Source organism: Stegastes partitus, unplaced genomic scaffold (genome assembly GCF_000690725.1).
Source record: "Stegastes partitus isolate 25-593 unplaced genomic scaffold, Stegastes_partitus-1.0.2 Scaffold602, whole genome shotgun sequence".
Classification (NCBI taxonomy): Eukaryota; Metazoa; Chordata; class Actinopteri; family Pomacentridae; genus Stegastes; species Stegastes partitus.
The window spans coordinates 21,896-40,125 of NW_007578333.1; the positions used below are offsets into that span (position 1 = coordinate 21,896).

The window sequence follows — 18,230 nt, forward strand, 5'->3', positions numbered from 1 at the left end:
TGGACGGGTACATCACAACATTCCCGAGGGACGCTTTAAGAAATACGACAAAGAGTTCAAGTTGTTGATTTTTCCTTTCTTTAAATTCCTCAGATCTCAATCTGATCAAGCAGCTGTCTGATGTGCTGGAACAACAAGTCCAGACGATGGAGACCGTACTGACGGATCTGCTGCTAGCATCTTGGTATCTCCTCAGGACACCTTCAGCTGTCTGATGACGAGGTTTTAATGTTGTGTACAGTTCAAAGTAAGAACTTAAATAGAAGGGACAGTAAATATTAAACTATAAGAAGTTACGGTGGAAACAGTCTAAGTGATGCTGCAGATGACTGATGCACACAGTCATGTCAGCACTCTGCTAATAGCTCTTCATAACGGGATCATCCTCAGGCCCAGGTCACTTAGCTAAACAAAGACATGATTAAAAAAATGACTCTGAGATGAAAATGATTGCATGAAATAAAACTAGACGGCTTTGAGTTTAACAGTTAATAATAGATTTGAAATACATATTACACAAGGTCAGGAAATCCATAAACGAGACTTTAGGACATAAAGAGCCTCGGAAGTGGAAGAGACTCGCAGAAGCCTGGATCATTTTATAGAGATGTGAATAAACAGATTTAATTTGCTCTATATCATATCCTGAGTATAATTAAAACTAATACAAGGAAGGACATCGGCGCACATGTAGGGTTCTAATTTATTTATTAATAAGAAGTATTACATGTAATAAAAAGGGCAAAACAACCCAGAAACAACGTATGTACAACCATTAGTGGACGTCTTTTGGTTTTCAGATATCACAAGGTTATTGTGATAAATCCTCCAAAAAAAAAGAATCTAAATTTAACTCAGCTGATGGAAAAAGAGCAAATTCCCATTTACTTACTTGGAATAAAAAATAAAAAATAAGAAGCAAAGAATCCCTGAAACTTGGCCTGACAGCAGGATAAAACCGAACTAATGTCTCTAATCCGCCGCAGTCATTTGTCTGAGGCCACGGTTTGGGACAAAAACAAGTTTCAGGGCATCATGTAATCTCTGCTTTCCTTTCCTGTGGTGTGTGTGTCTGCTCACAGCGCGGGCATGAAGCCACTGTGGTGAGCTGTGGGAGATACAAACCCAGCGATGTGGGCAGACGGCTGCTGCGTGGGCCTGCCCAGCTCCAGAGAAAAAAAATCCTGGAGCCAGTCCAACTTAATTATAAAGAAATATGACAAGGGAGCCTAAAAGGGCCGTTGCAAAGATTAGCGCTGCTCGCTTTTTATTTTCCCGATGCCTGAAGTAATTGCAGTTATTAGGTGTCAGCACAAAACAAATTTAATTGCATTTGGAGGAATTAATTAAGATCTGTGTTTGTTTGTGAGGAGTGATACTGTCCGCGTTGTGGTGGTCGGCCGTGGCTCAGGCTCCGGGCTGGAGAACCTTCTCCTCTGGATGGGACGCTAAAACAACTAATTGGAAGTTAAATCAGCCGTGCCATCGAGACTCCACACGCGGATTTGCTGCCGTAAACTCGCAGTGGCTGACGCGCCGACATCGCCATGGCAACGGGGAGACCACTCAGCAGCCTGAAGTCAATTAGTGAGAATTTAATGATCAGTGATGAGCAAGTACACGTGTTCTCCCACCGCGAGAAGATAAAGTATGTGTTCATAGCCTCCCATTAGAGAAGGAAAAATAAAACGGCTGAAATAAGTTGAAACTGACAAAAGCAATGATAAATAAAAATGTTATTAAAATCATGACACTGCGTTTGAATTGTGGTTCAACAGAAATATTTAAAAATAAACAAAAAGCCGAGCATGATGGGACCCGTAAACTAATATTTAGTTGTTTCCTGTAACTCTCAGTCAGACTTCTGCACCTGTTGGCAGGTGTTTGGATTTAACTGCTCATCAGCAAAGGGCTCTCATTTGGACTTTTTTTTTTTTTTTTTTTAATTATTCTTTTCAACCACAATTCAAAAGCAACATCTCATTTCACTAAATTATAATTTAGCAAATTTGTATTTATTATTACTTTTCTCAGTTTCTACTTCTTTGAGTGACTGCTGTGAATTTTGTCTTTTCTTTAATGGAAGGATGTGAATACATTTGACTGTATGAAGCCGCATGAAGCTCACCTTAAATAAAAGCTCTGACTTTTATCTAAGCAAAGATAAAGCACGAGACAGAATCGATCTTGAGTCGTGTATTCTTACACTTCTTGTGCTCAAAAAGTATTAATATAAGACAAAATGAGATAGAACTTTATTAATTCTTGCGCCGGATATTGTTTAAAGAAAAATGACGCGGCAATAAATCCAGAGCCTAATAGAAAAGCAATAAGATATAAGTATCATGCATCAGTAAAAATAAACACAAGTCAGCTACAACGAGACGAGAAGTGAGACGTAAGAAGTAATAATGCCAATATTACTGAGTCTATAGACTGTAACCTGAATGTCAAGTGGCCGTATGTTCTCTGCTCGCTCTCGTCTCTCAGCTTCATCTCTGCATCTGCACCAGAACACAATAATTACACTCTTTTTCAGTGGCAGCAAGAACAGTGCGTTATGAGGAGGAGCAGGCCTCACTGGTGGACGGCTGATTTCACATTAAAGCCACAACAATGGATCTGAAATCCACTAAAAACAGAAACAGACAGCAGAGGGACGACAGGATGAAACCATCTCATCTCAGTTTCATTCACAGTCCCCGCTGACCTTTCATGACTCAGCCTTTTCTTAGCTTGTCATGTTGTTTCTCTTAACATCTGGCTGCTAAATTTAGTCAGTAAGAACTGCGGTCCTGGCTCGGACTATCTCGTCCCATAGACCTACAACGGGACTGGATCCTGACCGGTTCACACAGCGTAGTGCACAGATGGGCGCACACGTCCCACATATCAGATTAAAAGAGCGTCTGCAGCAGCTGTTTAACTCGTGTCAACACGCCGGGGACTTCAGCACCAGGAATCCTTCACAAGTTGTTAATAGCTTATTAGAAATATTTGCATTTTTCTGAAATTGTCACAAAAACCAGCTAAATTTTGACTCGATGGTCTGAAAGATTACTCAGAAATATGATAAAAATATTACATCCTGTGACAATAAATCATTTTGTAGATAATCAGCATGTCACATAATAATAATAATACCTTCAAAGACCAATAAGCGAGCGTCAGAGCAGGAACAAACAGCAACAATAAGCCTCTCCATGTCTGTTGTTTCTGTAACAGCTGATTTTAGCTTCCTGTGGGAGAGCTGATCCTAATGAGCCGCGGTACATTAAACAGATTAGTGTTTGTCAAAGGACTGGTGTACATTATACTATCAGATCAGTCAGGTGCATGTAGCAGAGATGAAAGAACGTTTTCTTACTGCAGACGTGTGCGAAGCTGTCATTCAGCACATACATGCAATAATACAGATCTATAAACAGAACAAAGCACATTTAATTAACTGCGCTAACGACATCACAAGCATCAGGTATACAAAATTGGAATAAGATCAACAACGTGAACAGGCTTCGTATTTCTGTTTAAGTTAATAAATGATACAAAACGAATCTGAAGAGCCGGAGCTGAAAAAAAACATAAATCAGTTCTAAAAGTTGTACAGAAACATGTTTATAAGAAGATGTGGGGATGAAGAGACGTGGTTTTGGGAGGGGATGCTAATGGGTGGCTATAAAGGACTGGGTTTCACAGTAAATGACCTGGGGTTTGTTTTTGTTTGTTTGTTTTGTTTTTGTTTTTGTTTGTAAAGAATTGGTGTAAATAGGTGTTTGGGTTACCTATGAGCAGTGGAATAAGGGGTGGGATTCCTCCTGCTCACTTTCAGACACATGATCCATTTTTTCAAATTATATCTTTATTTAATTTTCTTTCTCTATTTTTTAATATGTTCAAAATAGAGAATTGAACTGAAAATAATGCTTGCTGTTGTTTTCAGAGACTGCTTTGGAAATCAGTGCCTTGTTCACTCATTCACTCTTATAAAACAAAAAACACAGCTTCAGGATGTGACTGATTCCTCGTTTTGTTTCATCACAGACATTTAAATTGTCTCACGGCTGCAGTTTGTAACCAGGATTTTACTCCATGAAGATATGTTGCATGTACTGTATGTGTCGTTTAAACGGTTTAACTTCTGGACACTAGTTTTTCCTGTTTCCCTCATCAGGAGGCTCCAAGTCTCCACATCACACTTATTTAAGTCGCTTTCTGGACCACGACTTCCCTTTAAAGTGGCGACATCGTCACAGTTCACATCGGTGTGTTGAAGCCTCCCTCCTCAGCAGACGAGTCAAACTCTCACACGAAGCTCAAACAAGCAAGTAAAATGACAAGAAAGCTATTTCACAGCAGAAAGCAAACGTTTAATTACTCCCGTCAGCAACGCTTCTGTTTTGTGTGGGCGTCAAAGTTCACGGTTCTGGCTGGTGTTGCACGTTGTGACTCACTGGGACGGCAGAGAGCTGAATGGAACCGAGCCACCGCTGACATAGACTTTAGAACCCAGTTATGATTGGATATGTTCCATTTTTGTGTTTGTGCAGGTCAACACATCCTGATTTCATAAACCTAAACAGGTTCAGTTCTTATTCTGGTTGGGGGAAAGCCAAATATGCTGCTGGGATATTGTTTAATGTATATTTAAAACAAAGAGGGACAAAGTATTTTCAGTCCGGGCGCTGAGGAAATCAGGTCGACTAAGTCTGTGCTCTCTTTTAAGACACTTCTTAAAACACATTATCGGAGAGCTTTCCCTGATTTTATTAAGTTTTAAGTTCTATGTTTTTTTTTGTTGTTGTTTTTTTTTTTTAGCTTCTTGCTTTTTGTGTGACTGTCTACTTTTATCAATTGTTCTGTATGCTTATTGCATTTTAATTTTAATTTATTTTACCGGAAAGCACTTTGTAACATTTATTTTGAAAAGTGCCCTATAAATAAAATTTATTATTATTATTATTATTATTATTATTATTATTATTATATATGTCACAGTCCAAATTAAAATCCAGGTGGATTTTAAATCCACCTCGGCCAGATTACAATTTTGACTTGGTCTCCGCAGATTTTAAATTTGATTTAGCCTCGACCAAATTAAAATCCTTCTAATATCATAATGAGATTGTAATCCTGCCCGTCTGCTGCCAGAACAGACTGTGATGACACCAGAATGCAAATCCATCATTAGATTCTGTATCGTACATTTTATGTTTTGTCCTGAAACAATTAACATTTAGTACTTTCTTGGTTCTAAAACATTTCAAAAGGCAGAATGTCGTGAAATCAATCAGTTTGTGGTTAATTTAAAAACTGTTATAAATTACTAATAATTGATAAATGAAATAAAATGAAATATTCAGTGAATATTCATTTATGTTTGTTAAATATGTGCTTTCCTTAATGGCTATACAAAAATGAAAAAATCTATTCCAGATATTATAATTAGTGTGGTCAAATTTTAAATCTTCTTAGGCAGGTTTTCAATCTCTATTTGTTATAAGGATGATTTCAATTTGGTCGAGAGGAAATCAAAATTTTAATTCTGCATAGGTAGATTTAAAATTAGCCCAGGCAGGATTACAATCTCATGATGATATAAGGAGGATTTTAATTTGGTCGAGGCAAAATCTAAATTTTAAATCCGCCTGCGTTTAATTTGGACTGCGACACATACATCTTAACCCGGTTTCTGACCACAGCGACTTCCTGTTTCAGCCAAGTGACCAACAGAAACACAAACCAGATGTTGTTCCTCGTGACGTCGCCCAGTTTCTACAAGACTACGTCCACTTCCACCCGTTTCCTCTCGTCTCATGAACGGTTCACAGAACCCGTAAAACAAAGTCAGACATGTTCTCTCCACTCGGAATAACTCAACTCCAATATGATGACGCTCTCCCACCAGCCGCATATCTTCATCTATCGCTTCCTCATCCTACACAACAGCAACGTCGGTATTTCTTGTGGGTCTCTGCCGGCAATAAGCTGAATAGGTCAAATCCAACGCAGCATAATGGAATTTAATATCGCTCAGCAAACCATAAGCCAGAGCGGCATCACAGGAATCTGAACACACAGCACGCAGTAACCAGAATATTTATCAAGCATGTGGGGCTATGAATAACCAGACTTCTCTTTGCCATATCCTGAATATGATCAAAACCAGGATAAGCCTCTAAACCAGTATTCTGGGATGCATTTGAATGCCGGCGCTCAGTCTCTGAGCTTCTCCTGCACAAAACACCAACACATCACGCGTCCACTCACAGGTGTTCTCTGTGGCCGACTACACCTGTTGTCCGGACTGTGTGTCTGCATTAAGCAGAGCAGCGCTGCCAAAATGCAACCCTCTGAGCCAGCTGCCCAGGTATGTGCATTTGGTGATATGAAGAGGACAAGAAGATGAGAGAGTTTACACAAGTAGAGAAGAAAAGTTTATAGACGTAGTTTCATATTTGCATTTTTAGGGACTATGCGTGCTCATGTGTGCATATTTATTCCATCAGCATAGTGTCTGAACCACACTCCATGACAAAAAAAACAAAGGTGTAAATTTGTCCCAAGGAACAGGGGGATCCGCAAGAGCTGCTGTTAAGAATTAGCTCTGTTTGCTTAATTATTTTCTCGACGCCTGCAGGAATTGCAGTTGTTAGGCGTCAGCAAGAAAGAAGTTTAATTGCATCGCCAGGAAATATTTAGCATCTCTTTTTATTTGTGCAAAGCGATATCGTCCGCAACACTGAGGGGAGTTTTTCCAACAGTTGCAGTTATGCTATGTTGGCAGGAGGCCAAGTTTCAGGCTGGTAACTAAAGTTTTGCTGGATTAAAGCTGAAAGCTTAAATACACCTTATCAGGGAGTCTCTACACGTGTTTTTGAATGGACATTAGCCACACACACGTAGTGTTCAACACTTTTACACACACTCATGCACACAGCTGGCAACCAACAGGCCAGTCAGCAGTCTGCAGGAAAAACTTAAACAACATTTAGCAATGATGCAAGCTTAGCCGTCATTAGCATAATGTATTCCTTGATAATCGCTGTGCCTCCAGCTACGACGACTCTGCTTCATCACTAGCAGCTTGTGCAGCACACACACACCGACATGCACTTCTGCTGTGTTAGTTGAAGTTCCCGGGCCCGCGGCCGTGCGTCGAACCCAGCAGGGGGGCGGGGAGTGAAACCCCACGGCTGTGCTGAAGGGGTCCACATATATTTAAAACAATCATGAATTTTAATGGTAACCCACCGAGGGAGTCTGTTTTACCAGCCAGTCCCTCTCTCGCTTTTTCTCACTCTCACATACACTCTCTCCTCTTTGCATCTCTCTTTCCTTGATTCCTCTGGCAAAACCCAGGCAGAATTATTAATGCATGACATGAAAATGTAAAAACTAGCCCCCGGTGGCGACAGTGAACCGAAAATGGTGTATTAAAGGAAAGGGGAAGTGACAGCAGAGGAGAGGAGAAACAGAGAGAGAAGAGTGAGAGAAGGAGGGCTGGGGATCAATGTGTGAAATGGGAATTATATATCAGTCAGTCTGTGATGTCTGCTGTGTTGTCTTAACACTTAACAGGAGCGTTGAGGTGGGATAACACTCCTTATATCTGAGAGAAGAGGTACGGAGGAACAGCAACGGTACGAGAGGACTAAAAGAAATAAATGTAGTTACGTAAAAAGAAAAAAGCAGGAGGAGAGCGGTGTACTCACTGGACGGCGGTGGAGATGTGCAGGCGTCGGATGCCTGGTGTGGGAAACTGGCGAGAGTTGATGTAGGAAACTTTCCTCACGGCGGCGTTCATGTTCTCCAAGTCCTCCCCCTCCATCACCAGGATGGACTGAGCCGGGTTGAAGTGGAACTAAAAACACAGAAGAGTACATGACAAAATGTTAGCAGGGACGCACCCGTTTAAAGCTGCACGCAATCAGGGCTAATTGAAGAGGGTTGTGGGGCAACAAGGAGCTGCTCCTGTTCCTCCCACTCTCGTTCAATCCAGTTTTCTATGCTTTAGCACCACCTGCCTCAGGAGTTGCTGTGCGGTAATGTGATTAAACTTTAACTCAATTTCAAGCCACAGCCCCGAGATAAAATATTAAAGCAGAATCCATAGTAAAATTGCATTACCGGGTCGCTTTGGCCACCTGAGGGCAGCACAACAAGTTACACTGTAAATGCAACTCTTACATACGGTACTACCGGCTTGGGAACTTGCACCAGCTTGTTAGCAAACTGTTGTCAGTTTGCACTTCGAGCAGATAAAGAACAATGCAAGTACATTAGTCGAACCCAACTTGGGACACACGGTTGCTTTGTGAGGACCCTTTGAATGCATTGGGTGTCATATGTCAGCGTACAGGGCAGTTTGATGGACTAAAAACCTCTGAACATTACACACTGATGCCATGAGTCCAGGATGAATGCTGACGCCGAAACAGCAACTAAAAAAAAAAAAAAGCAAACAGCAGGTGAGAATGAAACTTATGTCACCAAATAATAAAAGCCCATGTGATAAGATAATGGGTTGACATTTTGGATAAAAGAAACCTTTGACTTGTACTCCCACCAGTGCTCCAACCTCCTTATGAGTCTCTGATAAACTCAAACAACATCTATTGGTTGTGGGTTACAACAAGCCTTTGTGTAGCTCTGAGTCGGTGGAGTTGTGGCTACTTAGCTGCTAAACGCTCCACTAGCCGTGGGCTGTAAAACCCAAACAATAAGCCGACACTAAACTGCTTTTCAGTGTTTGAAATTACAGAGCCTGGCAATAATTCTCCTGTTATGTCATCACGTCTACTGTCAAGAAAATGAACAGAGCAACTTTAAAACTCCTACCGTGTCAGCAGATGTGTAATTTAGTGTATTTATACACAGCAAGTGTGGGTCCCAGAGCAGTTGTTAGTAATGCAGCTTTGCTTCTAAAGAAGATTTAATAAAAGCGACCTGTGCTATGCAGCTTTGATGAACAGAATAACAAAACATCTTACACGAGATAACTTCAGCACTGGTTTGGCGAATGCTAACACCTTTCTCCTCGGCTCCAGCAGCTTTGTTTTCTATTCATTTCGTCGCACAGAAGTATGAACATCACTTTGCAGAGACCTGAAACTTGTTTGAATCGGGTGATCCATCAAAGCGAGCATCACGACGGCGCTGCGTTACCGTGCAACAGCAATGTCAGTGTGACTAAAGCAAACAGATCTGATGCTCCCTGTGATGGATCGCCTGTTTTAATGCACGTTCAGGCTTCTACAAATGGATTTTTATACTGTACTGAAGTAAATGCAAACCAGTGGCAGTGGCAAGAAAATGGCAGCGTGATAGTGCATTTAGTAGTCAATACGTTAAAACACTCGTACGGCCGTTTATGTGAAAGGACCAGAAAGTAGCTGGCGGAGTCTCCTCACAAGTACAGCTACCCAGAGGTGTGTGCTCTCCTGCAGGGTTTGATGGCAGGGATTTGTGGTCCTTCTTTCTTTAAAGAGGGTTTAGTGTTCTCCTGCTAGAACTGCACTGAGTGTCTCCCATTTCCTAAAACTGGGTCTCAGCAGCAGGGTGACACTACTTCAGCACTCCATGGGGCTCTCCATACAGTTCCTCTCCCCGTCATTTTCCCCTTCACACTCTTCCCTTCTGTCATTTTCTGCTCGCCGTCGCGATATTTTCTGTCTATCCACCTCTACCTCCCTCTGTCTTCCCCTCTCCGCCTGTTATTCTCCTCTGATTGTGCTGTGCCAGCCTTCCACCTGCTTGGCTAAATGCTATCCTTAAGCCTCCCGTGGACTTAAGGGAGCCAGATGAGTGTGTGGTTAAGAAGAAAATGAAATGGCTCTCAAAAGATAAACTGCACCGGCCCCAGAGAGGTTGTCCTCCTCTCCTCTGCCTCCTCCTATGCCTTATTTCCCCACATCATCCCACCTCGTCTCCTCAAAGGGCTGGCAAGCATCTCTTTTCTGCACCGTAGCACAGGAGCTCTACGGAGGGAGCTGCGGGAGTTTGGACTGAGGAGGAGCTGAGGGGAGGTGGTGGTGGTGGATATGGGGGCGGCTTTGAGTCTACACAAACCCCCATCCATCTTGTCTGCCCTCTATCTTCCACAGTGCAGGGAGATGGATTAGCCGAGCCGGTGTTGGGGGGGAGAGACGAAGAAGGTAGCAGAAGAGTTTCAAGAAAGCCAGCTGGTGATTTAGCTGTGGTGATTTAAAGAAATACTACTTTGTGTCAACTGAGATCAGAAAGTGTGTTTTTGTGGGTGTGCACACGCGACAGGAGAGTGTATGTTGAATTTACGCCCAGCGAGTTTTTCTTGCTGCCAGACTACGACTGAATGAACTCAATTTAAAGAATTCCTGAACCTTTTTTTTTGTGTGAAATCTGCCTATTGTAGACAGTTGAGAGGAGATGACTGATACCACTTGTGCGTCTGCCAGCAGCTGGTTATGTTGGCTCAGTAGAAAGCCTGGAAAAAAGGGAAGCAGCTTTCCAAACACTGTCCCAAAGCAACAAAATCTGCCTATCAGCACCATTAAAGCTTAATTATCGTGTGATAGCTCATTTGTTTAATTTGTGCTAAAACTGACGTGTAAAAACTTGCAGTTGTGGTTTCACGAGCCGCTGTTTACTTGGCCACATGCTGCAAGCTCCTGGGATGTCCTTGATTCCAGTCCTTATGCTAAGCTAATCTCAATTCAATCATTCATTTATTGGCAATAAAACACATTAAATTTCACATCCAGCACTTGCGAAGCGACGTTATCATCCAATTGGTCTCAGGCTTGTGAATTAATGTCCAATATTTGCTCTCTTTTAGCTTGTTAGCAACACCACAGTTCAGTATTTGTCTCTTTAGCTTCTGTTGTGTGGTTCGGTCCAAACAAGTGGCGACCTCCAGGTGCAAAGGATGTAGCCAGCGTGGAAACCCAAACCGCAGTTCCTCAAGTGTCCACTTGAGGCTGGTTCCAAAAGTGAGTCAATCCTCACTGACCCTCATGTTAAAGTGTCCAAATGGATATCAGAAATACACGTTTACAGCCCGGTACCAACATGGTTTTGCTCTCTATAGCTGCTGTACGGGGTACGTTTTTACACAACTCACTCCATTAAGTTGTGTTGAAGTTATGCATAGTTGAGTCACATGTGGGCTGATGTCACAGGACAGTCCATCGCCTGCCTCAGCTCGAGTCACGTTCCCCTCTATTTGCCCATGTTTGGATTAGATGGGAGTTAGGCAAAGTCAAGGCTGATGTATATTCCCACAATAGTGCCTGTCAGAGCAGCGTTCTGCAGATGCAGAGCTTAGGATTATAATGCAGAGGAGACATGCTTGCATGCATTCCTCCATTAAGCCAGCAGTGGCAGTGACGACGACACGCTGAAGATTCCTTTCAGTGTGATGAACAATTCATGTGTTTATCGTCACTGCTGATGCAACAAGATTTGGTTTCACTCCTTTTGGGTTCTGTCTGTTCTGTCCAAGGAAAAGAAAAACAACCGACACCCCTTTGCTGCCTACATTTCTGCCCTAAAGTGGCAGCACACAGCTTTGTTTAGACCCCGATGTGTCCAGCTCTCCAAAGCACCAAAACACAAGGTGGTAGCGTGCTTCAGTTTCATCTGAAAACATCACAATAAGAGCGGCAGAAGTAAACAGCAACAACAAAGGTACAGACCAGACACTTGGAAAACTCCCTCTAAAGCGTGTAAATTTGGGGAGCGTGGACATTTGGTGCACGTTTTGCCAAATCCTCTGGCTCCTACATACATTTTGTACGTTGCTGTTCCAAGCCTGGCTGACAGCAGCCCCAGTTTGTGCCTCTCACACGTAGCCGCTGGTTGCATCAGCGAGCCCGATAAACACCAGTGGAAAAAGGACAGTGTACCAGAGCAAGATTTATTCCTCTGCAGTGGCAGTAGGCACAACGCATGGGCCCACTGATAACTGTGCTGTATTCAGAGCTTAAAAAGATATTTAGGGCTGGGAACAGTAATGTTAACCGTGATGAAGAGCAGGGCTGTGTAGCTGCTGACGCTCCCTATAGAAACACACCAGTGAGCGCTGCTAGCTCAGGCACCCACACAGTGACTCTCTCAAGGGTCTGTAAATGTATTTTTAGCTTCACCAGTCTTCCCAGTGGAGACGCAGAGAGTCTGACAGCGGATCCTGACTGGTCTGACTAGCAGCTCTGTGCCCATGATGCCCCCAGCTCTGGTCAATCAGTGCCACTCTGTGTCCTCTAACCACATCTTCCTACAGGAATTGCTCCACTGCTGTATACTGTTTAGCAGAGGGCGTAGTTACCCTTTAACATACTGACGCGAGTGGCATCAATCATCTCATTAAGTCTGCTTGATTGTCAACAATCTCCCTTAAGGTGGGTTTCACAACATCGCGGACAGATTTATATACAGGCAGCTTATTTCCAGCAAAGTATGGCGAGAAAATGTCATAAGAGAGAAAATACATGGTAAGGAAAATACAGGAAACTCTTAAGTGGTGGTCCTGCTGTTTTAAGTATGGAGAAGCGATAATGTTTCGACGTTAATGGGGAAGGTAACAGCGCTATCATGTACTGCTGTAGAACCTGTAGAGATAATTCTAGATCATGACAAACAATCCGTGTGTGTGTGACGTATGTAGGGATATGCATTGACATGTTCATGTGGCTACAAAGTGGTGCATATTATGTTATACATACATACAATGCATTTTATAAATACACAGACTGTGAACACCTTCTCTGTCTCTTGACCATGAACAGATGTAATTTGCACAAATGTTGGCTTTTTCAAATAACTTCAAATGAGACCCCTCTGGTTTTGTGCACATCGTCAACGTGTCCATATGATATTTTTCCACAAGTCAAGGCTGACTAGGCTCAGCATGTCCACCTTCAAACTGCAGTGTCCTCATGACAGTCTAAAAAAACACAGATTCAGACGTCAGGAGAAACTTCAGGGATCATTTTTGTTGTCTTGCAGGATTGGGATTTCTGCATCATTATGTTTTCTTTGAATGTGCATGACTGAAGTACTCCAGTATCATAGCTTGTAGCGTGGAGTAGTTTTACAGTGTCTGAGCAGAGCTGTAGGTGAGATGGTGAGTGAGTGAGTGGGGCAGGGACTTTGAAGATCTTAGAGGCACAGCTAAGCCACTTTAAGGCAGCAGGGGATCATTTTAATGGAAAAAACTTCCAAATATGTAGAGACAGAGAGTTGAGCTTTTAGGAATTAAATCAATGACTGGAGAGGAGCTTTAATGACTATCAGCTGTTTGAATTAACCAGAATGTGTTACAGTCCGCCTTTTGGAGAACCTCCTGCATCTCTTGCTGCATGTGCGCGCTGGTTTTTACCTTTATATTCTTATCCAGGCTTTCGAGGGAGTTGATGTCCAGTCCCTCTTTGCAGGCCTGCAGACAGGAAATGACTTTCTGACTCTCAATCTTGCCTGGTCGGATGGTCAGTCCAGATAGGCTCCCCCGGAAGTACTGGGTGAACCTGGGCTTGGTCACCTCCCCACCTGTCCAGACAAACACACACACATTCAGTAAAACAGTGCATTGAATACCTTTCCTAAGCTTATAGCACATAACATGCTGGCTTTATGGTGACACTTTCTCTTGTATTGTATTTGTTGTGGTGATTGCAGTAGCCAAACTTGACAATGACACCTTTAAATGCAAAGAACAGAACCTACTTGAAGCAAACAGGACAAAGTCGACACTCTTTCAGCTGCATTATGGTCATTTGGATGAACCAACGCTAATGCTCCATTTTCTATGCAATCATTACAATAGGTCATGCAAACATTTCTGGGTTGTGGTTAATTTACTGTAAATGACCGGTTCGTGGTCCCTTACTCATTACAGTATCATCGAACTAACAGCGACCTTGTCCAGCCTTTAATTATGAGTCCTAATGACCCAATAACGCTTATAATTGCCTCAAAGATGCATGTTTTGTGTCCCCATCCTGTGATTAAGCGGCAGGGTGTTGCTGTAAAAGTGCAAAAGCTACTCAGCCGGCCCATTCAGGCTAAATAAAGGTAAGGAAAATGTCGACATATCTAAAGCCTGTCCTCTGAACTCCATAAAGGCCAAAACTAGCAAGAGGAGTCTCCAAACCACTCATTAGCTGAAAGGTTACTAGCTGTGGGTATCAAAACTTCACCTTTGCTTTCCGTTCCTTCCTTTCATTTACCTCCTCCTCTGCTGTTCTCTAATTCTGGCAGTAATCCACCAAAGCACTAAAGCTATAGCGTTTGTCTTAAAAACTCCAAACTGCTTCATTCATCAGCAGCATTTAGACGATGAGGTGGAGCAACGACTGATGGGCAAGGTACACAGCAACAAAACCGTCTTCCTCTCCCCATCAATTTATCTGACCGGCCTCTCAGCGCACTCCTCTGACACCTTCTGTGCTCTCGTACACCTGCTCCCCAGTGATTGTTGGAGGCGAGCAGCGAACAGGAGGGTTTTTCTATCGTCTTTTCAGAGTTATTTTTCCACAGTTTGTAATGTGGGTACAGTCATTACCAGAAGCCAGCATGTCCACATAACGTCCCATTGTCCGAGTGCCGGCAGCATTCAATCACTGAGTAGATACGGCAAATTAGGGAAGCGGTCCAGTCAGTTAATAGTCTTAAGCCCGGCTGTTGTAAACAGCAACCGCCAGCACGGAAGGAAAAGCAGAAGCACTCGATTGCTCAGATGTCAATGCATTTCACCACCTCTGCATTGTACGTATATTCTTCATAGATTTCTAAACAAGATGGAGGAGCACAGTGGAAAGTATTGTGCTGCTCTAAACTGTCTTCTAACCTCAGAGCCAGCTGATAGCAGTTCACCACCAATGTCCAGTACACACCTTTCTTAACCTTTTTACTTGGCTGAGGTATCACCTCCAGTTGGAAAAGACATGGCCCGGGTCCTGGGTGTGATTCCAGATATAACAGACTTTATTAGGTCAAGTATCTCTTTGCTGCCAAGCGACTTGGACTGCCTCAAACTGTGCATATGGTGAACAGACTGCAGCAATCTTTCAACCTCTAGAGGCTCCTTGTACAATTTATATGTGGTGCAGCTAGTTCTGGTATTTTTTTTTTCTCTCTCTCATCACTACAGTGGAATCAGTCTGCCTTACCTCTGCACACCGCAAGGCTCCGCTCAAAAATTCAAAATGTCATCTCATTGGCAGTGGCTCAGTGCACTTTTTAATGAAAGCTATGCCATGCTAGTGGACAAACTGTACGGTCCTGCTCTGTAGCCGCTGCAGACAGGTGTCTGTGGCACAGCCTCAGGGGTAATAAGTGGGCGCTGGAGGACCCGTGGGTGATAGATGTGGTGCAGGACAAGGCACTGACAGAGACATTTGTCTGAGTTGGTTGCTGTGCTGCTCCCCCCCTCATGAGACCACTTCATGTCTCAGGAGTGTTAAGAGTAAGACACGAGTGTTTCGCCCATTTGTGCTCGACCTTCAGGACCTAAAAGTCTTCTAATCACACAGTGGTGACATAGAGGAGACATCCTGGTAGACCTCTGCATCAATGGGCCAGAGGACTGTCAAAGAAATCCAAAAGTTTTGCCTCTTTACTGGGCCTGTCCACATGCCAGCCACTCGGTGTGTGCATGTTCGTATGTAATACACTGAACTGTTCTACTCTTTGAAGCAGGCAATCCAGTTAATGACTGAAGAGGCAGTCCTATATTTTATCGTAGCTGGAGTTGGGAGAGCCCTTAATTCAAAACCTTCAAGCGCTTGACTCAGGCTCCCCTCATTCCCTGCTAATGGTACAGGCACATCTATCACCGCCCTAAGTGATGTATGTAGGCCCTGAAAAGCTCAGTCAGCACAGATGGAGACACAACTGACCACTGGTGGAAGCACTTTATCATGCCTTACTTTCCTGGTGTGAAAACGTGACAGAAATGGGGTGCAGTGACCGCAGCCCTTCAAGTTAGAATCATCCCCGTGATTACTGACCTGCAGCTACATCGTGCACAATGACTAGTCAGATAGAGCTCCCTTATCACCCCTGGGGCAGACAACAGAGGCAACAGAGTCCCACCAGTTGATGTGATCTACCCAGGGGATCTTATCAGCCCAGTGGCTTGTCATCTGCTTGTCTGCTCTCCCACATGGGAGACTGATGAAGCCTTTTTCTTGACGGGGTAGATGGAGATATGTGAGCAGCTATAAAAATTCAAACGCCCGAGCTCTCCCTGTTAGTTCAACCTTTTTGTCGGCAGCCCCTCAGTAAGTGTTTTTACAGTCCATGAATTTACCCCCCCTTTGCATGCTTGTGTGGTACTTTATGCCCTCATGCACCTGCTCCCAAGTTCCTGGGAGAGGGTTGGAAAAGCAAGCAGGAAAAAGTCTCTTTGATGTTCTTCTTACACTCACTTTTTCTTCTTTATTTTTTTGTCTTGCCAAGAACTAACCGTTCACCCAAACTGCAACTGCTTTGCCAATCTTAAGACAGATGCCTTCCTAGTAGCTGCTAAGCTTTTCCAAAACCAAAAACAGCAACAACAGCAGTAAACAAAAGAGGCTTCGGCATGCAGTGTATTTTTAAATGCAAGCTGCGGCATGTTTGACGACTGAGCTTAATACCGACAGGTCAAGAGTTAGCATGTCATTAAGGAACTACATGAGTTTGTTGGCAGGTTACATAAAAAAAAAAGCCTCATTCATAAATAGCACATGTGTAGAATACAAGGACTGCAATGCACAAACAATCCTGGTTCTCGATTTCCACGTCTCCTTCTTTGATGAATCATGGTGAGGATCTGGGTAAAGGGTCCACATGGTGAGGTGGTTCTATGTCATCCACACCTTTATAATTCACCATTTAAAGAGGTGTAATTGAACTTCTTGCTGACTTTTGAGTTGCTTTGGTTTGCACATGTTACCCAAGTTCTATATTCTCCAGAAATCATGTGCTATGTGAACCCACTGTGCGTAGAATTAGAATAGAATTAGAATTAGAATAAAACTTTATTAATCCCTTCGGTACAAGACCTCAGGGAAATTGCTGCACCAAAAAACAACACAACACCAACATAAAATCAGCAACAAAACAACAGCATTCAAAGTGCAAATCAAATCAATCAAATCCAAATCAAATCAGCATTCAAACTCAATAGTTTATTTACTTATATTCATTATTATTTATTTACTTCTTTATTTACCATCACAGGGTGGGAAGGCAACATCTCCAGCAGCAGGTTATTCTAAAATACGTGATGTATCTGAGGAATATTCACTGACACAGTCCTACAGCCCAATCTGTAGCCGTCCTATGTGTAAATATCCATGTCTTATAGGCTCTAGGTGTTGAAGCTGTGTTACTGATCGGGAGGTAAAGGGTTCAAGCAGCTTAGCTTAATTAAGTAGCTACAGGCTGCTAACAACCTGCCACTTGTCATTCTGATATCACTCATTGCAGTGACTTAGAGCATCGTGTGCTGTGCAGAAAGCTTAAGAGCTAAATGATCACCTAGTTTATGTTCCTAATGTTGTATATTCATAAAATGTATGCGTTACCGTGTTTTTGTGTGGTGCAGCAGGGCCACACTGGTCGAACTTATCCTCAGACAACTGGAAGTTCAGTTCAGTCCAGTAACCATGCCTGCTTTGCATATTTAAAGCCACATCCTTCTAAGTGCTCGCTGATGCTCTGCCAAGTGCCAGATAGTGGAGAGAGCCGAGCCTATCTCATAAAACCACAAGGTCACATTTGGATACACCAAACCATGCCAGAGCCATTCTTTGCTGTTTCTTCATGCTTCACCTGCTCTTCCTTCTTAACTCAGTTACTATTTTCTTCCCCTTTTCTTGCCCTCTCTTAAGATGTCCACCTATCCACTTAGTCCCAGTCTGACAGATGTTATCAATTTAGGCTGCGGCCAGAGACACCATTAAGGGTCCCAGACAGAGGATAAAAAAAGAAAAGCAGAGGCGAGGGGATTACTGAGACGCTGCAGAGCGGGAATGATACGGGTGATAAAACCGCTGATCATTCCACTTTACAGAGACTGGTCTTTACGTGGTGTCAGCTCTCTCTGGCCGCTCCTCGCTCGCTCTATAGATCTTCACTCTCCTTTATTTGCGTCATTTCCAAAACAGCAACAGATGAGAGCGGAGAGGCATGGGTGAGCTGGAAATAGCATCGTTACTTAAGCGTAAGTGTGAGAGATGCGAGGTTTCACACTTCCTGTGTGATTTATT

At 43.1% G+C, this 18,230-nt stretch overlaps 1 protein-coding gene across 1 annotated transcript in view; it reads right to left on the reverse strand.

Annotated features, from left to right (window-relative positions):
* Positions 1 to 18,230, reverse strand: part of LOC103362784 (calsyntenin-2) — a gene marked incomplete at its 3' end in the record, with an annotated part of 206,548 nt that overhangs the window by 21,477 nt on the left and 166,841 nt on the right. The window contains exons 10-11 of the mRNA XM_008289268.1: positions 13,355 to 13,521; positions 7,713 to 7,861 (exon numbers count right to left, since the gene is read on the reverse strand). Coding sequence (XP_008287490.1) covers positions 7,713 to 7,861; positions 13,355 to 13,521 — 316 coding nt within the window. The remainder of the gene's footprint in view (positions 1 to 7,712; positions 7,862 to 13,354; positions 13,522 to 18,230) is intronic.